General features: G+C 36.8%; 1 protein-coding gene across 3 annotated transcripts in view; it reads right to left on the bottom strand.

Moving 5' to 3' along the window:
* Positions 1 to 4379: 4379 nt before the first annotated feature.
* The window catches only part of SUSD1 (sushi domain containing 1), a 43368-nt gene continuing 30285 nt past the window's right edge, over positions 4380 to 17462 (bottom strand). For all 3 annotated transcript variants that reach the window (XM_062513364.1, XM_062513362.1, XM_062513363.1), the window contains 5 exons: positions 16270 to 16363; positions 14935 to 15190; positions 11376 to 11415; positions 9890 to 9983; positions 4380 to 7095 (listed from right to left, as the gene is read on the bottom strand). In XM_062513364.1, the coding sequence (XP_062369348.1) occupies positions 6957 to 7095; positions 9890 to 9983; positions 11376 to 11415; positions 14935 to 15190; positions 16270 to 16363 (623 nt within the window). In that variant the 3' untranslated portion in view covers positions 4380 to 6956. The remainder of the gene's footprint in view (positions 7096 to 9889; positions 9984 to 11375; positions 11416 to 14934; positions 15191 to 16269; positions 16364 to 17462) is intronic.

Below are 17462 nucleotides of genomic sequence, written 5' to 3'. Positions count from 1 at the left end.
GTTTCACCATGCCTTTATTCCTGTAAAGAAGCATATCCTGACTGCAGCAGTTTTACACATACAGAGAAAGCATATAACTAAAAGGAAAGGAGATGACTAAACATAGGAAGCCATTAGTCAATACCTAAAGCAGACTTGCAAGGAAAATATCTGGGAAGGGGAAGTTCAAGAACCAGATAAAATGCCTGAAGGCAAAAGTTTGCTATTTTAAAAATTTTACTATTGTACTGCTTTATTCTTGTCTGCTGGGGCATGTTTTCACAGAAGCATGCATCTAAATGGCATTACACTGGATTACTTCTCACATTAACTTAATGTTCTACTTGCTGATATTCTATCAAGTGTTTTGAGTTTATAATTTCTGTGATTACAAAATCATTGTAATTTAAGTCTTACTCTGTCACCTTAAATGCAGCCCCTTTTCAATGCATGAACTCTGCCTTTTTCTTTGGAGGGTGAAGCTGGATGAAGTTAGAGCTGCTGCTTGCAGTAATTCACATAATTGATAAAAATAATAGCCATACCTTGTCAAAGATGGCATGGCTTTTCATTGCTAAATGCCCAAAGGTGATATGTGAAAAACATGTTTAAAAATTTTAGTTTATTTGAAAAATGCTAAACAGTGTTGTTGTGGTAATTATCAGGTTGTGCGATTAAAAAAACAACCAAAAAACAACAACAAAACACTAGTCCCAGCAGAAAACAGAGCAGACCAATAGGATCCTAAACTAGCTCTAACAATCTTACTTCATCCCATATGCTATTGGACAGATTAAAATAAAAGACTTTCAAGAAGGAACACATATACCACACATAAAATATGGAATTGTATCTTCAAACAATAAAGGGAATTGCACAAAGGTAATACACAGCTGGAAATTTTTATCCACCTTGCTTCACAATGATCTCCTGTGTAGACAAACAATAGATAAATAAAAATACTGCTGAGAATTCTGTGGATACTGCTGTGGCTATACCAGGGAACAATCTTGTACCAATTGTTCCAATCTTCTTGAAAAAATACATAATGTGTTCACCTCTCTGATCTCCTCTTTCTGCCTTGAGTTAAAACATAACAGTAGATTCTAAACTAATGTAAATATGTCTCATTGCACTAAATTTAGAAATGTACAATGGCACAGGGCGAGAATATGGGTGATTCCATCAATTCAAAGGAATTTCATTAAAATCTGGGGGACAAAAATGAAGTCCTCAGTATACCTCAATCTAGGCTCAGTTTTGAACCTGTTTTATTATAATAAAAATGAACATCTGGCAGATTGAAACATGAAGAGTAACATGATTAAGGTAGTATTTAGCAGAACTGGAAGGAGACAAATTTCATTAAGCCATAAACCACTCAAATTGTCATACTGAAACATGCTGTATAATCACATCATCATCATCACCATTTGCCAGTTGGAGATTGGTATACTGCAAAAATGCAGAACTGCTGTTGAAGCACTCTTTCACAGAATATGCTGAGTGGAAGGGCCCCTCAAGGGTCATCGAATCCAATTCCCAACTTCATATAACACCATCCCCAAGAGCCACACCATAAGCTCAAGAGTATTTTCAAAATTTCTCTTGAGCTCTGACAAGCTTGGTGCTGTGCCCATTTTCCCAGGGAGCCTGTTCAGTGCACAACCTCCCCCCTGGGTGGAGAAGCAGAACTTTCCCCTCATGAAGGTGTGCTGGCTGTGACCAGTGACTGCATTGTTCTTCAGGTGTTTTTCAGTACTTGCCAGAATTATCTTTCTATAATTTTACTGAACATTGAAGTGAAACTGACAGGCCTGTAGTTTCCCTGGTACTCTTTCCTGCACCTTTTGAAAACTGGGACGATGTTCATCAGCTCAAATCAGCTAGGAGGTCTCTGAATTCCCAAGACTGCTCAAAAATCAAGACAGATTTTGCCATGACATCATCTAATTAGGCCTCACAGATTTGTAGATATTCAACTGGAGCAGCAGATCCTGCACAACTTCAGGGTCAACTGGGAGTTGATCATTCTCACAGTCATGGTCCTCCAGCTCAGGGTACTGAGACCCCCTTGCTCCATTATCCACATTGAAGACAGAGGCAAAGAATGTGTTAAACACTCATGTCATGTTCCTGTGCCTCTCAGCAGATATTTACAAATGCAATTAATTTGGCATTCCACAGGGATCCGATTCTATTTTTCTGTGCATGAAGGAATACTCCAAGTTAGAAGAAAGGACTGGACAAGTGAATGCATGAAAATAAAATACCCAGAATGGGTCAGAATTCACAGTAATACAAACCAAAATGAAACTTCCTAACATTTTAATTTGTTAAGAGTAAAACTGAGAAGGCCATTTTACACAGTTAAAAGGGATAGCAGAGAGCTGGCTTTCACCAACCCTACCCTTTGTTCTTCTTATATTAGTCTTTACTCATTGTATTGGCACAGCGGATTTGTGGTCATTAGCTTGGAAGATCTTCACCAGACTGCTTCCTTTTCATGGCTCTAGGACATCTGTAAGAGTGACTTTTATATGAACTGTTACCAAATCAGGCTAAAATATTCCATGCTAAAAGCTGCTCAGGAAAATCTGGGCCTTTGGAAATTACTTTCTGGTAAGAATTTGCTTTATTTCTAGAATACTTTCTCTGTTGCTTCTCATTCTACTGGTATTTTTTACAGTCTTGGGGTGAAAACTGAACTTCTCCACTCTTGCTGGGAAATTTTGACTGTATCTTCAGTTAGTTAAGTGCAATGGAACAAACAGAATAAATTGCGCACACACACACACAAAATACATGTATAATGTTTGCATATGGCAATCCAACAAGGACTCCAGGGAACATATAACATAAACTGCAACTGCATAAATTTTGCTGCCTTCAGGTTGGGAAAACACTAATAAAAGATTGCTGTTCCTTATTGCACTGTGAGATTGTAGGAACAAAGGCACTATTTCTGGAAAAAATACACACAAAAATTTGAGGAAAGAGGGGTAGGAGGAGCAAGTCTCACCTTTTTTTTTCTGTGACTGTAATGGTGCCATTTTGTTAACTTCAAAATGGAAATAGCTCCATAACAGTAATACCACAAATTTGGTCATTGCACTCTGACTCCTCAGACCTCATCTCTGTCAGAAATGACAGTGCTTGTGCTGTCCAAAGAGTCAATCTTCTGCTTCTAGGAACTGCAGTACTTTCGGAACACTGGCACTTATTCCCTAACATTAGAGTTCAGCACTGTGATCACCAACTTCATAGAATCTACTCAGTCTATGATTCAAGGACACCTGTTCCTTCCTTGAAAGAATTGTGAAGTTAGATTTCTCGCAGACTTTCGTAACTTCCTAGCAATTCTGTCATTAGGAATAGAAATCCTGTCATCTGAGACAGAGACCTGTGCGCCCGCACTAGATTCTGGCTGAACCATGCTAAATATGAAATGGCCTCACAAAATGGTGCAAGACCTTGCAAAGAGGAGTGGTGATTCAGAATAGTTAAATCTGAGAACATACACAAACTCAAGGAGTATACTGGCTGTCCTGGTTACAGCTGGCGTAGAATTTATTTATTCTCAACAGCTGCTACAATGCTGTGTTTTGGATTTAGAATGAGAATGGTGTTGATAATACACTGATGTTTTGGGCTTTGCTAAATAGTGTTTATCCTTAATCAAGGACTTTTTTTCTCCTCGTCTCATGTTCTGCCAGTGAGGAAGTATGCAAAAAACCCAAAAACTGGGAGGGATTTTAGCCGGGACAGGTGACTCAAACTGGCTAAAGGATATTCCACACCACAGAATGTTATGCCCAGTACCTAAACTGGGGGGAGTCACCCAGAAGCTGGGTTTGGGGTGGGGGGGGGAGGAAGATTGTGGCACCTGTCAGTGGGCAGTGAACAACTGCATTGTGCATCACTTGTTTTTATATCTTTCCACTGTTATTATTCTCCATTATTATTGTCTTTTATTATATTTTAAATTGTTAAATTGTTCTTAGGTCAACATGCAAGTTTTACTTTGATTTTCCTCCCTATTTCACTGGATTGCAGGGAGAAGGGAGGAAGGGAGAGAGGGAGGGAGGAAGTGGCTGTGAGGTGTTCAATTTCCATGGACTTGGCTCACTTATCTGGCCCTGTTTGTACCACTGATTGACAATATAAATACTGAAACAGACAAACCTGGATGGCTTCTGGCTGTCTTTATCATGCCCAAAACAAAGAAATCTCACCAAAAAGTTGAAAGGACCCATCAGTGATGTAGTAGAAAATGTATTTTACAAATATAATCTTTTTCCTTTGACATACCATCACAATTACTTGCATAAGTGCTGGATTTTTACAGTGTCCTGTGTTACTTCACAATAATAAAATGAGATAGAAAAACTAGTTTCACTTAAGGTTACAAGAATTGTTCATTCAGGACTACCAATTTCCCATTTCCTATAAAGAGGATAAAAACACTTTGCATGTGTTGCAGACATTGGTATGGATCTAAACCAACGGGTTTATCAATATAGCACATTTCTATGTAGCACCGTGAAGTGCAGATCAGCAGTAAAAGCAGAGTAGATTCAGTTTGCTTAACTGTACTCGGCCTGGGTATGCAACACCTATCCAAGAAGCAGAGAAAAAATTTGAAGAATTTCAGTGTTAACTGAAGATACAGCAGTGAAAGTTCACTAGAAATGTCTCTAGAATTTCTGGAAGCATGAGAGTGTGGTTATGACATTGCAATTAGTTCAGCAGAAAAGCTTGGGAGCAATACAGCAAGTGCCTAACAAAAAAGCTGTTAACATTTCCACATCTATCTGAGGATGGCAAGATTAAATTAGTTCTCTAGTCTTTCTACATTTAACTGAAACAAATATAGGTGGAAGAAAGATAAGTACACATGAAGTAATAAGACGAACACAGATGAAGATATGTTCACAGCCAGAGGTAGGTCTACCCAGAGAGGCAAGGGAGGCAGAAGGAATGAGGGAAACTTGCAGAACAGTAGTTGTTGTGGAAAACTGAAGATGCCAGAGAGTCCTGCCTCATCTCTTCTCCCTTATCAGTTTCCCTGGGTATTAAGAAGCTACACTGTGTGAAGATATCTGTATCAGTCATTAAATATGTTATCTAACTACCAGCAGAAGTATGGACAACCTGTAAGGAATATAGCTTGTTCTGAAAACTTTACATCATGAAAAAGCAACTTAGCACATAGAAAGAAATAACTGGCTGAATGTGACCCAAAGACCTCTGTTTTTCCAATTATACCCACTGTCAAGGTGGACTTTATGGTCCCAGTCAAGTGTAGCATACTGGAACACTGCTGATCTCAATAAGGGGTAAAAAGAAGTTCAGTTTTTTCATAGAGGATGGCACACCTGTCTCTAAAAGTTTTCCAGCCTCTCAAACTCTTCCTTACACAGGAACAGCTGCTCATGAACTCTCTCACAGGACCAGAGCAGCAGGAGACTGAATCAGAATGAAGTGGTGCAGTTTGTACTGCTACACCAAACCTTGTAATCTATTCTGTTGAGAAAGGGAATTAGGCATGGCATGTGTGAGAATAAATTCCACATGAGAAACTGAAACATTAAGGCATGGTTTCCCAGTAGAGTTTAGCTGCTCTTTCTCAATTAGCAACAGAAAATGCTAATGTAGACAAAGGTGTTCTTACTTAACTATTAACTATTAACTTGAAGGACAGCTGTGGAAATGCTGGATAACTGAAACAGTATCTGCCCAGACCTGGGAAAAAACCCACTCTTAGCCGGATGCAGCAATTGAAAACTCTTTTTGGCTTTTATTTCCCTTTGCTTCTAACTATGAAATCTGCTGTTGCACTTTAAACCCAAAAAGACCCTAATTACATGTCATAGTGAGACAGAGCATCTAAAATTATAAGAGCAGCAGGCATCAGAATCTTAGCAATTCAGAAACTTAACAATTCCAAAAATGCATAGCATATATTTAAAGTGGTAAAACATAAAACATAACTTAGAAAAAAAACTCACAAACCTGAGTAAAACACTAAGCTCCTGCCTTTTTATTTTTATTTTTTATTTCACCAGTTAACAGATTTTTTTTTTTTTTGCTAACATAACAAAGCAACTTCTGAAGAGGAGTGGAAATAACCAAAGCCACTGGATTCTCTCTTACAGAAGAAAATAAATGTATTAACTGGAAGGAAATTAGTTAATTGTACTTCATTAAGTGACTCTAACCAGATGTTACACACTAGCCAATTAACCAGACAATGATTTAATAGCTTTACTCAGCTGTAATTATAGAACAGAGATTAACAAAACTGCACTTAACACAGGAAGGTCCTTAAATTAGTTTCACATGCCATTAAAGCAAGCATCTTCTGAGAAAACTGCAGTTTTATAGATTTGTATATTATTTGCAATTACTGCTAATTGCTATAACCAATGACTGCAGTATCTCTGGAACACATCTGTTGCTGACACTACTTGAATGTGGCAACTTCCTGGCTAACAAGTGTAACATGTTGCTGATGTATCATTACTTGTGAGTGACAGAAGCGTTCTACCTTTGTAATTGGAAATACAATAGGCACTTTATCCCGCTTAAGTGTAGGTCTGGATTATCGTTCATAATAGGCCAGTTTATGAGTGCAAAGGTATCCAAAGTAGCAGTTAATCCTCAGACAGTCTTAACTGGATCACGGGATTATTCATGTAATCAAGTACAATGCAAGCACTCAGTATCAGGCACTCATGCAGCTGGAATAGCTGAAAGCCTGTGACTAACACATGGGATGCATGATAACCTGCTTGTGAAGGAAGGTTCTCCTTTACACACCACACCATCTGGATTAAGGCAAGACAATAAGCGTCTTGACAGACACATTTAAACTGCCCATGCTGTAGTACATATGTGACATGCAGATACCCGACACATGCTTGCTTTGAAAGAGGAGCACGTCTTTTTCTATGCTGACTTCAGGGAATGAACCATCAGAGAAGAGAGACATTTTCAGCCTCTAGGAATGATGATGCAATCCCTGCTTGTGCCACGTGTACTGTAGTAGATAAATGTACAGCCTCACAGGCTACAGCAGCAGGTGGGGGATGCACTGAGCTGTGGAGACAAGAGCTGGAAAGAGAAAGAAATCCAGTTAAAAAAATCCTTAAAATTATTCAAGACTCAAGCATGGACATGACAGGGAGCTTGTATCACTTGGATTATTCATGAGATACATGACACACTCCTATTGATTAGATACATGACAGTGATTCTGAAGTGTTTTGAAGACGCACGGTGCTGGTACAAATCCTGATCATTACAGCCACTGTGAGATGGGTAGGTAGCATTCCCATAGCTTACCAGATGATTACCTCACCAGTGTTAACCTTGGCATCAACAACACTGATGCTCAGTACAGATCTTCAGAAATCTGGAGCTCTGGCACTGTCCTTATGCATATGAATGGCCATCACATACAAAAGAAAGCAAAGAACTAAGAGGAATGGAGCCAGGTGTATGAGTGACAAGTCACTTTAATAACAGCAACTATTGGCTAATGAATTATTTAAAATGAAAAATATTAAATTTAAGGACATCAGGAGTCAGACTTCACTTTGTGAATCCAGTGGCAGACTTTTACTCATTGAGGAGCAATTGGAACTGCTGTCAGCAGTCCAGCTAGCAGGAATTCACACCCTGACCCAATGTGGAAACATAATTCCTCAGACAGCAGACATGTGGCAAGCTGGTGAGCACTTGAATACAGTGGCTCTTTGTGATAGAAGCTTACAGGGACCCCAAGAAATAATCCAAGACCATTCACCTGACACCATGGTGAGATCAGCCATAGCTATGTCATTACTGGCAAGTTTGTTTAACCTCCTCTTGCAGACCACCCAGAATCTGCATTCTGTTCACAACAATCTGTTCCCATGCCTCCCTCTCCTACAGTTCAGAAGCATATGGGTATACTGCCCATGGTACATGTAACACTGGCACTACCAATAGGAAGAAGTTGATCTTTATATAGTGGCATTGTGTATATTTGCATATCATGCTTCTTGGTAGTCTCTTCTCTGCCAGGCTAAGCAACCTGCCACTAGAATGCCCAATGTGCCATTAGATTAAGTAGATCCCAGGTCTCTCTCATCAAATTCTACTCTCTTTTTTCCCTGCAAGGCCACATCTGTCTTGGAGTATAGTGTCTAAAACTGGATCATGGTTTTACAACTGGATAAGGCAGAAGGCTAACTTCACATGGGTTTTTCCCAAATCATATTCTTACTTACAAATGCATTAAACGGATGGTTAATTATAACTAAAAGCATATTTGTTTAAAATATTACAGATACTTCTTTGTGAGCATTGTGAAGGGTCTTATCACAACTGACATCTGGTGTTTCCCTTCTCTGCCTACTGCTGGGATGGAACAGTTTTAACTTCTTTCAAGGATTCTGTCTGATATTCCTTAGACCAGGAGAATGGATTCAAGAATTTCTCTGTACATAGGATCAAGGGCCTAAAATATACTTGTTGACTTATTAAGTCTTTGTCTCCTGCAATACACTGCTGTCAAATATGCTCAATGTAATCAGCTACCTAAGGATTTCATCTTCTTTCAGTCCTTTCAAAAGAAGGCTGAAGTGGAAGTTCAGGGTCTGTCTTCTCTCCACTGTCTCACATATGGCTCATACTCATACATGATTCTTCCAGTACTGTCTCATACCTCAAATGACTCTCCTATTACTGTGAACCTAATTGACTGGAAATAGTTTTGAAAAGTACTAATATCCCTCTGCTACTTTTTTGCCAGAGAAAGTGAAATAGCTGAGAAGCCTTTCACACCATGACAGCCCAGGGAACCCCTTCCTCCTCAATAAGCCCTCTATCAGGAGTCAGCTACTTTAGAAATCAAGACAGTAAAAGCCCCTTCTTCCTCAAATATCAAAGCTGACTGACAGCGTTTTGAAAATCCCCCAAACCAACCAAGACTGCAAGCTCAAGTTTACCACTGCATGCTACTGCCAAGGGAAGTCTGAGATCTATTTATTTAATTACTTAAAAAAAAAGGAGACTGTGGAACCTTTAATTCAGAATTCTGATTGCAAGAGCTGATTTGAAATTTAGACAACTACAAACAATCCAAATAAACCTTTCTTCAGCCCTATACAGGACTAGTTCCTTCTATTTCAGAGCACCAAAGAAGCAGCTTAAGCAATCAACACTATATTTCACAGCCCCCAAACTGGAGGCTCCTGACCTTTCAAGGGAAATACATCAGAAGACTATTCTTGTAGATAGGTATATTGAAATAACAACAAAGACATAGCTTTTAGTGAAGAGGTTTTACATGTATGTAGGCACTTAGAATTACATAACTTGCATATTTGTTTTACCTTTGAAAGGAAGACAGTGATCATGTTACTTACCCTGCTTGAAGGATCATGAAACATAAATTAATAAACTTCTTTAAAATTTAAGATGTTTTTATAATGGCCTTTAGGTAAAGTTCAACCATTACTGAAAAACAATTCTTTTGAGGCCTTTTGAATAAACTTGGAAAGACAAAAAATTAGCTCTGTACATAAACAAAGTGCATCAGCATTTTTACAGCATTTAAACTTAATGTATTTAATTCCCTTTAAATCAGAACACTTCTGTACTAAAGTCCTGGTTCTATTCACTGTCTTAAATCCTTCCCTTATTAAGATAAGCCCTACACATTTCAGATGCTTTGCCAGTAATTGCAAAGATACAGAGGACATCAGTTCAAGCAATGAACAATTTTAGTGGCCACTGAAAGTACCTCTGATTACAATCTCTAACCAACCAAGACAGCTAAACCAAGCATGTTGGCAAGAAAAACTGAGATGAAAAACACGCAAAGGAGGACTGCAAAACTAGAGGCAGCAACACCACGTACCGTGCCACAGAGAATGACAGGAACAATATAAGGCAGACAGCAGCCACTGACCCTAATCCAACAGCAGTCATGTATTGCAGAGGGGGTGATAAATCTGAAAGAAAGCATCAAACAATTCAAACAAACCAACCAAATAGTGCAGCTTCAGTCTGCTCACAGCTGAATTATAGTAACAAAACCCAGATGCTGGACTTATGGCTCAGTTAATGAAAGTAAGGGAGCTGACCACCTAATAGTTACCATCCAGTTGAGGAAGAAAAATTAATTAGAATATTTTAAAAATTATTATTATTATGCTCATTTTTGGTAAAATATATACATGTCTATATAATGCTGTAACACCAGTTTCCATCAGCAAGTTACACATCTCCAGAGAAGATGTCAGCCCTCTATAAAAATTAGATTTGTCTTCCCTCCATATTGTAAAGTGTATATAATGAAAAACCCTAAAACTTCATTTTACTTATTTGTGGCAGAAGAAAGCGTGCTTTTAATACAGTTTTCTACCATTTTTATGACAATGATCTATCACACAATGTCTAGCTAGTTGGCTAGAAACAGGGCCATTTGCTTTAGATTTCATTTACAGATTTGCCTTCCATAAAAGTTGAATTAAGAAATATTTCTCAAAGGATTCAGCAAGCCACTTCTCAGCCTCTCCAGCTGCAGAAGTACATTAGGGCAAAGAACACATTAACTGTAAGTCCATTTGATATGAAGGCAAATGGATTTACAACAAAAGGCAAAAGCCTGACCTGTCCTACTCTCTCTTTCCTATGTTCATTCTTTTAGCCCCCAAACCAAAATCCACCTATTTGTAAGACAGTCTTTGATGATGTCCTACATGTTGATAAATGACAAATTCAGAAAAGGACAGTTTTCTGTCTTTCCAGAGTTATTCTACAGCTATTGCCTAAAGAGACCTAGCAATGGAACCACCAAACCTAAGGAATCCTTGATCTTAGCAGAGTTTCCACAAAGAACTGCCTACATTGTATTCTAAGTGTGGTAGTAAATAAACTAGGTAATAAGAGTAGTTAATAAAAGAGTAACTGAAGAAAACCAAGAAAAAAACACAGAGAGTTGTCACCAGAAGATCAGTTATAGTGAAGGTGCACCTCAAACACTCCATGCACCACATAATTTGACATCATTCCAAAGTACTGTCTCACTTTCCAGTGTTACTGCCTTTCCTAATTCAAATTTGTGAGACTTTCAACTCATCCTTTGTGCACCAAAATTGCTGCAAGGGATTTGGACGTAATGCATAGAAATAGCAATATTGAAAACCAGGGAAAAACAGGAGAGTCCATTTTAGAATGGATTGCTGAATCCATTGGAATGGAATAGTGAAGAGCAAGGGAAATTTTCTATCTCTAATCTTTTCAGTCCTTGAAGGCAACAGAACATGAATGGCAAAAGAAGAAACAGCCAAAGCAAAGCCATGACAACTTAGACATTTTTATTGAAGGAATGATTGACTTACTTTTAATTTGTGCCCAAACAGCACAGGATTGTGTTCGTACCTAAAAAGGAAAACAAAAAAATTACTGTTGCTCATGAGAAAAATTTATTGTTGCTAACACCCTCTGAAAGATCAGCCATCAACAAAAATTACTACTGGGAATGGAGTTTGTTATTCCCTTGGTAGCAGCCTCTATAATGTCTTAAAAGGTTATAATTTATAAAAATAAGATTAGACATCGCTTTGATGAAAGGCTGGCTCTAGTTTCTAGCTCATTATTCTTCCTCTCTTTTTGCAACCTTCCATCCATGGAAGGATCTTTGACGTTGTTTTGACAAGTATTCAGAATTTATGAAATGCTTAAGATAAGGCTGAATATGCAGTGTTAACTCTCTCCCATGCAGAACATGTATGTTAAAATAGAGTATCTGATGGCATGTTTCACAAAGACTAGATGTAGCAGTTTCTTCAGTTATGATAACATGCTTGGTAATTTTTATATACTTTATAGAATACTTACAGTTAAAGAAATATTTATCATGGGTCTACTTTTGCAGATTTGTTAAGCAAGTTTGATGTTTTTACAGTAAGCTTTGGTCTCTGTGGAGCATTTTCCCTAGCTCTTCATAGTTCTAAATACACAAAAACTTCTGTTCTAGGTTCTATTATCCATTGTGTAATTACTGTGAAGTGTATTTTTGTAGTGCTTCCTGCTAAATGACTTTCACAGACTTTCACATAATAGATACACAATACACGCATTTTTTATATTGTAGCAAATGATGTATTATGTTGCTCTAAATAACAGTAGATTCGAGAAAGAAGGCTATGTTTTGAAGCATTTGGATAAAAGGATGAAGGCACATTTGAGTGATTAATCTCATTTCTGTCTGTCTGCATGCTGAATTGTGGAATCTCAAAGATTCTTAAACCCATTATTTATAAGGAATTTTCTAGTTAATTAAAAAGACAAAGGACCAAGAAGGAAAATCTTCTTAAAAGAGGGAAGATAAAGAAAAAGGGGGAGATTTAGAAACCAAATCAAATGCCAGATTCTGGGGCACTGGTGTGAGTGCCATAATTTTGAAATATGGCACACTCACAGCACGCACACTCCATGACACACTCTAGCATGCAGAAAATGAGACATCTCCTGCCTATCAGGGAAATTACAGAGGTCCCATGAATCTTGGAGAAACAAAAAATAAACAGAAAGTAAAAACCTCACAGCAGACACCCTTTTCAAGACCTCAAAATCTGAACAACTGAAAAATGATGCAATAATATGTTAGGGATATTCAGCAATAATGATAATAAAAATCAAAACCAAGCCATGATTTTGCAGCATGATGATACAAATTGCACCATTTTTAGAATGAAAAAGACAGAAGAGATCCTTAAGGATGCCAGAATATAAAAGGCAATAATGAGAACATTAGTTAGGAGCCTTTTACATCTATTTCTAATTTGTCTGTATTCAAATGGAAATGCACTAACAAGTAAAAGACACTTCAGAAATACTGATTTCACAGGTATTAAGAACTGAAAGACAAGATTTCTTTTTAAAGAAGACTGAGCTCTTGAATCCAAATGCAGTTACTTAATTATTCACATTTTTAGAAAGTCTCAAAACCTAACAACCTGCAATTCATAATTCTGATTTTTTTAGCCTTCTAATACCAGCAATTGCACAAAATAAAAGGGCATGACAACTGAAGATAATTAATATTTTTGAACCAGCAGTCCAAGTTCCATTTCAAAGAAGCAGAGCTGCAAACCAAAGCAGTTTTGTATTTGCAATCCCCATAACTGTTGCATGTAACTTTGTATTATTTTGTCAACCAACAAAAGCCATAAAGGTAAGTGTGTACATTAGGGAGCTGATGCAATTTAAATGGTAGGAAGCAGGAGTGACCCCCACAAATAACTGTAATATTAATCCATCAAATCAGTGGCCTAGAAAATGCATCTGCATATGTCAGCAGTGAAGGATCAGGAAATAATCCATAAGAAAGAGAAAATTAGAAGCATCTTAATAAACAGCTTAATAAATAGCTGGCAAAGATGTATATGAATCTACTTTCTTCTGTACAACAAAAACCTTCACAAAATAAAATAAGTTAAAATACCTCAGTATTAGAAAACATAAATGTATAAAACACAAGGATAAATAAACTAACCTCAAAGATATATTTAATAACACTTAAAGAGGCCAGACTTGTACTCATTTGACTGATTAACAATCCTACTCCACAGAGAACATTTTTCTATAAAATACAGTTAATCATCAAAATTCCAAGATATTTTGGATGTCAATGTTAATAACTTAACATTATTTATGAAATAAAATGCCTTCTATTGTAATTTTCCTACTTTCCCCTTCACATAATTAATTAAAAATTTATGACAAACAACAGACTTGTATCAAGATTAGAAATGATTCATCTCTGTTATAAAAATCTCTCAGAGTAGTAAGACACCAGAATCCTCTTATTACATGCACTTGTTTTATTTCACTCACTTTGAACTGAGGCAGTTACAGGTAAAAGGTAAATCCTTTTACTCTAGAAATACATTTTGACAGTAATACAGTACTATGAAAAGAGCACTTCAGAATATGCATAAATAAGTTACTCACTATTTCTTATTAAGAGCTGTTTTAACTTGCTGAGATTTGTGTGTAAGCTCCCAAAATTTTAGAGAATTACTTATAATTGACTCATGGATCAGTTTATGCATGCCTCCTTGTTTTATGCTGTATACACAAAGTCCTAAAAACTCTATTTTGATGGCAAAGTGAGGCACTGTTTATGTGTTTATTTCTTTATTAGAGGTTGTTTAGTTCAGCTTTTGTTTTTGACGTTCTGGAACTGTAGAGCACACAAAGAGTTATCCCCAGTCCCAAATGAGAAATACTTTCTACTGCTGAGACTTACATTATAAAAAAAATTAAAACTGTTGACTCCTGAGATAGATATAACAGGAAAATTAGATGATATGCACATTTAGATACTTTTTGTTTCTAATTAAAAATAAATATTTACTTTAAAAGAATAAAATATAATTATAATTATATATATCTATTTTAATAAGGATTTCTTAGTGGAGCTGGAGCTGCTATTATCTGCCTTTCAGAAGATAACAACATGTGATAAAATAGATTTTTCCATGTCATTTGGAGAATTGGGATATTTTATTGTAAAATATTTAATTAAAAATTAAAATGGGTGAACTCATCATTGCTAAGGGGTGATTTTCAAATTCTCATACTAATCTCTTTTAGTAAATTCTAGCCCAACACAAACCTTCAATTACTGAGGGCAAGAATGGCCATTCATTTTTAATTATTTTCCACTGTTTGACTTTTGGCATTCAGAGTTGCTTCAACACTACAATAACATAAGTACTGTTAAGGAATTATAAGAGATATTTAAGGAGCTTCAGATTTAATCTAATTCTGTCAACCAGAAGATTCTTGAAGTGTCATAAAAAATTTAATACCCAGCTAAGGTTTTTGTCTTCTCCCCCAGCAACATTTCATTCAAGAGGTTTAAAGAAGAGGTTTTAAAACATCCATTACCTTATTCCACTCACTTATTATTTTCAAAAAAACACAATACTCTTCTCCCAGCTTTAAAGGAGCATTATAAAACTTCCCATAATAATGTCTGTCTCCAAGAGTAATTGACATATTATCAGCAACATCCTTCGCCCGAAATTCGGCTGCCACATATCCTTTAATGTCAGTGGTGTTATTAAAGAAAGTTGTAGCAGTAAACGAGTCACAAATAAAAGTGCTTTGCAAATCCAGAGGAAGCACAATCACTTGATAAAAACTAAAGTGAAACAAAAAAAAAGTAAATATTAGCCCTCATTTCAATGAAATAAGCATCAGATATTCATTAACACATACTGTTTTTTCCTATTTGTAGCCTCTTAACTGTTTGTATTAACAATGTCCAATACAAACACATCTTATACTAAAATATTTCTCTGGGCATGTGTGTTCCACTTCATTTTTATCCAAAAGCACTGCATGCACAGCTTAGAGCTAGATCTTCTCATCACATTCATGTTATTGCTACATGCTTATTTATGTTCAGAAGAACATAAAACTGATATACTTCTGACTATCTCCTCCTCCTCCTCGTCCTGAAGTTCACCTATGAAATAATATACCATTTATATAAAAGGCTTTTTCTATTGAAAGGAGGAGAGGACAGATACCACCTCAAAAAATAAATAAAATCTGTCTTCATTCCTCTCAAAACAATGTTTAGTCTATCATATTCATCCATGGGAAGACTATTCATTAAGGTTGTTACACCAGACATTTCATGAGATATTACTAGCTTTCAAGTATTTTCTACTTCAGTGTAATGAGTTACACTGAAGTTACCTTTGAGTTATTTTTTTCCTTATGCTACCAACAGCACTTAGTAAGGGGTATATCCTTTTACTCTAGAAATACATTTTGACAGTAATACACTAATATGAAAAAAATACTCAGAATATGCATAAATGAGGATGTTATTCAGTATTTCCTCCAGCTCTGGGGGGAAATACGTACTGTCTATATGAGTTCATTGGAAAAGAAAAATCACATCAGTAGAAGTATGTTTGGATCCATCAATAAAGATCAACTGTAACCTCACTGTGGATAAAGGGAAAAGAAAAAAAAAAATCACACAAAGCCAGTGGTGAAAACTCACAATTATCCAAACTAGGATTTTGTTCCAAAAAACAGCAAAAAGCCTGAATCTAAATATTACTCTGCTAAGGGGGAAGAAACTGGGAGGTACATCTTAAGTTTTTCTCATTGCTAAAAAAAAATCTTGCCACTCAAAACAGTTCTAACCTGTGCGTATGAATCTTCAGAATGTTCTCTGAAAGAGTGAAGAGCACAAAGACAAACCTTATTGGTCCATTTTGATCTTCTGCTTTCCGGAGTCTGAGCAAAGGTGCAGAACCTTTAACTGCAACAAATTCTACTTCTGGGAAAGGGGGATCTGAAAAGTGAATAAACAACAGTGGTTCAGAAAGGTTTTAGAAATACTTCAGGTACCAGTTCCTAGCTATTTTTCAGTTCCTTTTCAATTGCCATCTATTTTTTCCACCAAAATGTCCTTAACTGAACCTTGAACCCCAAACAGCTAAAGCCTGCAGGCAACATAAACTGGCCAAGAAAAACACAGACACAGAGCAAATATGCTCATGATGGACTGGCAGCCCCTGTACTTCTGCTAGCTGGGATAAAGAGAGATGCCCAAAAATGGTGGTTGACCACAGAGAAATGAGCCCTGAAAGCTTTGTTGGAGGAAGCAGTATTATTTAATTGAAATGGTCAGGGAGAAGAAAACTATGAAATTATGCACAGAGCCCATTGCAAGAAATACAATGCTATGAATATAGGAGAATTTAGTAGTGTCAAAAGTCAAGTGTCAAGAAGGCAACTTCCTTAGATATTGCTCATAGTCAGGTAGGAAAATCCAGGCCCTTAAAGTGGATTTCAGTATGGACACTGACTTCTAATCTGTTTTAGTAGGAATTTGCATCAAGACCAATGCTGAAAAAATAGTTCTTCCTGTAATATGAATGGCAGTGATGACAGCAACACACTGATATGGAAATTACCACTACTACCCTGGAAGCAAAAATAAAAATAGCTTCAGTATGCACAACCAAGGGGACAGAGTTTGAAGCACAGCCACCATTCAGTCCAGAAGTCTGAAAGAACTTGCAGGTAAATACAGATACAGATAGGCTTTTTTGAGCACCAGTGTATCAGACTGCTGATGTGATATCTGACTGAAAACTAGCAAATGCAGTGCTTACTGAGCAAATGCAGAAAACCAAGGGTTCAGAGCTAGAAAGAATAATCAATGTCATGAAGAGAAACAAAAGAAAACCAATAGAGATTTCCCAAAGTTAAGTGACAGCAGGCAAAATATTGCTGAAATGCATGGATTTTTTCAAAGAGCTGGAATGCAAAGAGCTACACATGTCTTTTGAAGTACAGAAAACCTTTAGTTATGAAGGAGAAAATGAGGCCTGGTAGAAAAACTGTCAAGAGGGTAAGTAACTGCTAAAAAGGGAACTAGAAATATA

This window comes from Cinclus cinclus, chromosome Z, assembly GCF_963662255.1.
Source record: "Cinclus cinclus chromosome Z, bCinCin1.1, whole genome shotgun sequence".
Classification (NCBI taxonomy): Eukaryota; Metazoa; Chordata; class Aves; order Passeriformes; family Cinclidae; genus Cinclus; species Cinclus cinclus.
Note: the sequence above shows the minus strand (reverse complement) of the source record. Positions and strands in the feature narration are given on the sequence as shown.